At 47.4% G+C, this 2,553-nt stretch overlaps 1 protein-coding gene across 4 annotated transcripts in view; it reads right to left on the bottom strand.

The window, feature by feature from the left end:
- BMPER (BMP binding endothelial regulator) overlaps nt 1-2,553 on the bottom strand; it is a 250,531-nt gene that overhangs the window by 219,251 nt on the left and 28,727 nt on the right. For all 4 annotated transcript variants that reach the window (XM_023532027.1, XM_023532029.1, XM_023532028.1 and 1 more), the window contains exon 3: nt 1,207-1,306. In XM_023532027.1, coding sequence (XP_023387795.1) covers nt 1,207-1,306 — 100 coding nt within the window. The remainder of the gene's footprint in view (nt 1-1,206; nt 1,307-2,553) is intronic.

Raw genomic sequence — 2,553 nt, 5'->3', positions numbered from 1 at the left:
AGTAGCATAATGGTCTCTTAACTAGTTACATCTCTAAAGATCTTATTTCCAAATAAGTTTACATCCTGTGGTTCCCAGTGGATACGGACTTTGGGGGGGACACCCTGTGACCCAGGACTGTGGGTAGTATGACTCCAGAGCTCATTTTGCCTCCTGGGGACCCCGCTCTGTTAAGCACTCTGCTTACACACGCACTAACATACACAGAGCAGATGATCTCCTGAACACAAATGTGATAACGAAAGAGAAAAGCACAGAACTGAAGTACCTGGGTGAGCTTCCTCCTGCCATAGAAATCTAAAGGGGACAATGATGAATGAGGGCCAGGAAACCCTGAACACAGGCAGCATCTGGACAGGTCAGGAGGCAAGACCTGGGCTAAGGCCAAGAAGCAAGACTAGGGACCGCATGTTCAAGAGAAGATGCACGCCTAGCGGGCCACAGGAGATGATGGTGGAGTAAGGGTATTTTAGAGATGCTTCGAAGACAAAGGGAAGAATTCAGATTTAATCTAGAAGGAAAGAAAAAATTGAATAAGGACCGAAAGGATCCAATTTGGGCTTCAAGACTCCTGTGGCAGAAGTGAGTGGGGCGAGGGAGGAGCTTGGAAACCTGTGTTGAAACTTCTTTAAAAAAGATGCTTGTGTGTGTGCGTACCAACATGCACAGGCATCGTGTTGATGTCTCCTCTGTGATATTTTAACGCCTTAGAAAATACACTCGATGGGCAGATAGATGCTCACCACACTGTCATGTCTCCACTAGGAGAGTCTCCCTTACGATCACCACCCCCAGCATAAGCGCACGCACACACACACACCAGCTTCCCTCCCAAAACCCATTTTTTAAAGTTAATTGGGGTAACATTGATTAATACGATTATATAATTTTCAGGTGTACACTATAATTTGACATCTAAATATTCTATTGTGTGATCACCACCCAGAGCCCAGTTTCCTTCAGCTACCGTATATTTGACTCCCTTTACCCACTTCACCTTCCCCCAACTCCCCTATATTTGATCCCCTTTATCCTGTCTACCTGCTCCCTCCTCCCCGACCCCCTTCCCTCCGGTAACCACTAGTCCATTGCCCATGCTCCCGACACCCATTTGCGCCCCAGCCAAGGGCTGAGCGAAGAGAAAGGCAAGAGAAAGAGAAATGAAAACGTCTGAATCAACAGCCGGACAAGAAGGACATAAATCACCTTTGCACTGCTCACAGCAGGCTCGCCTCTGCTTGACGGCCAGGGCACAGTCTCTCGACAGCACGGGGCATTTCTCTCTCTTACAGGTCACTTCCTTGTTCTAGGCAAAAAGAGACAAGAGACATTTGAAACAGACTTCACGCAGAACCCCCAGAATCCCAGCACCTGGCTGCGGTTTTCCCAGCCTCCTTCTCTGTATCTTGCCCTCCTCTTGGCAAGAAAACTCTGTGAGAGCAAACAGGACTTGGCTCTCTCCAGAACAGAAGTGTCCACCCAGGAAGACAGGACTTTTTGAGAGTAGCAGCAGATGAGAGAGGATGAAAAGCCTCTTCTTCACAAGCCAACTTAACCTAGATAATCGAATGCGAAGAGAGAGGCTTTCTCCCGCTCTGTTCTAAGGTTTCCTTTTAGTACACACTACGGGAATGATAATATTTGTGTAAATCATATTTTACCCATCGGGCTACCTGGGCCAGGACTGCATCGTGAGAACAAAAATATTTGCACACGGCTGTCCAACAATCCTTAATAGTACAGTGCATTAAAATGCAGCAACTTACAGTTCCAACTCAAATAATGACAAAGTTGAGTATTGAATCGGCTCAGTAAAAGAAAAAAAAGAAATATTCCCCATGCCAAGCAGAGACACAGTCGTCAGTGTTTTATAGCTGTGGGACAGCTGCATTATATTAGCACGTATGCTAATGAAAGCATGGTGAGCATTTGCATCTTTTATCCTGAAAGATTAGCTGTCGAACTGACTTAGAGAAGACCCAAACAGGATGTATACGCCTGCTGGTACCTGGATGCACACGAAGCAAAAATACTACGTCACGAAACTTGAACAAGATGTGAGCTTCGTTAATAAGTGTCTACTACATGCTACGTGCTATGGCTTTCGTTCCTTTTAAAATCCTGTGAGGCAAATATTACCACTATCTCCCGTGAAGAAACAAGAAAATTGCTGCTCGCAGATGGTGTGTGACTTCTCTGAGATTGTACAGCTTGGCGGTGGTAGAGCTGGAAGACACGTAGAACTCACAGACACACGCACGCCCAGGCCCTACCGTGAGGTGAGGCTGCCTGCGAGCAGGTCAGAGAGGAGAGACTGGCCAGCTCTCTCACCGCGAGATGAACCCAGAACCTTCCTGGGATATATGCAGGGGAAATTCCTCCTCAGCTCTGACAATGACCCTGGGAGATTCACAAGTGTCCCCAGTATGCTTCAGCGTAATGACAGCAAGAAAGAGCTCACCATTTCCGGTCCGAAACCAAGGAGAGCAGGCGCGTGTGTGTGCACGTGTGTGTGTTCGGAGCTGGGGGTCCAAGCCGAGCCCATACACTACA

This window comes from Pteropus vampyrus, unplaced genomic scaffold (assembly GCF_000151845.1).
Source record: "Pteropus vampyrus isolate Shadow unplaced genomic scaffold, Pvam_2.0 Scaffold75, whole genome shotgun sequence".
Classification (NCBI taxonomy): Eukaryota; Metazoa; Chordata; class Mammalia; order Chiroptera; family Pteropodidae; genus Pteropus; species Pteropus vampyrus.
This window is presented reverse-complemented; position numbering and strand designations above follow the sequence as displayed.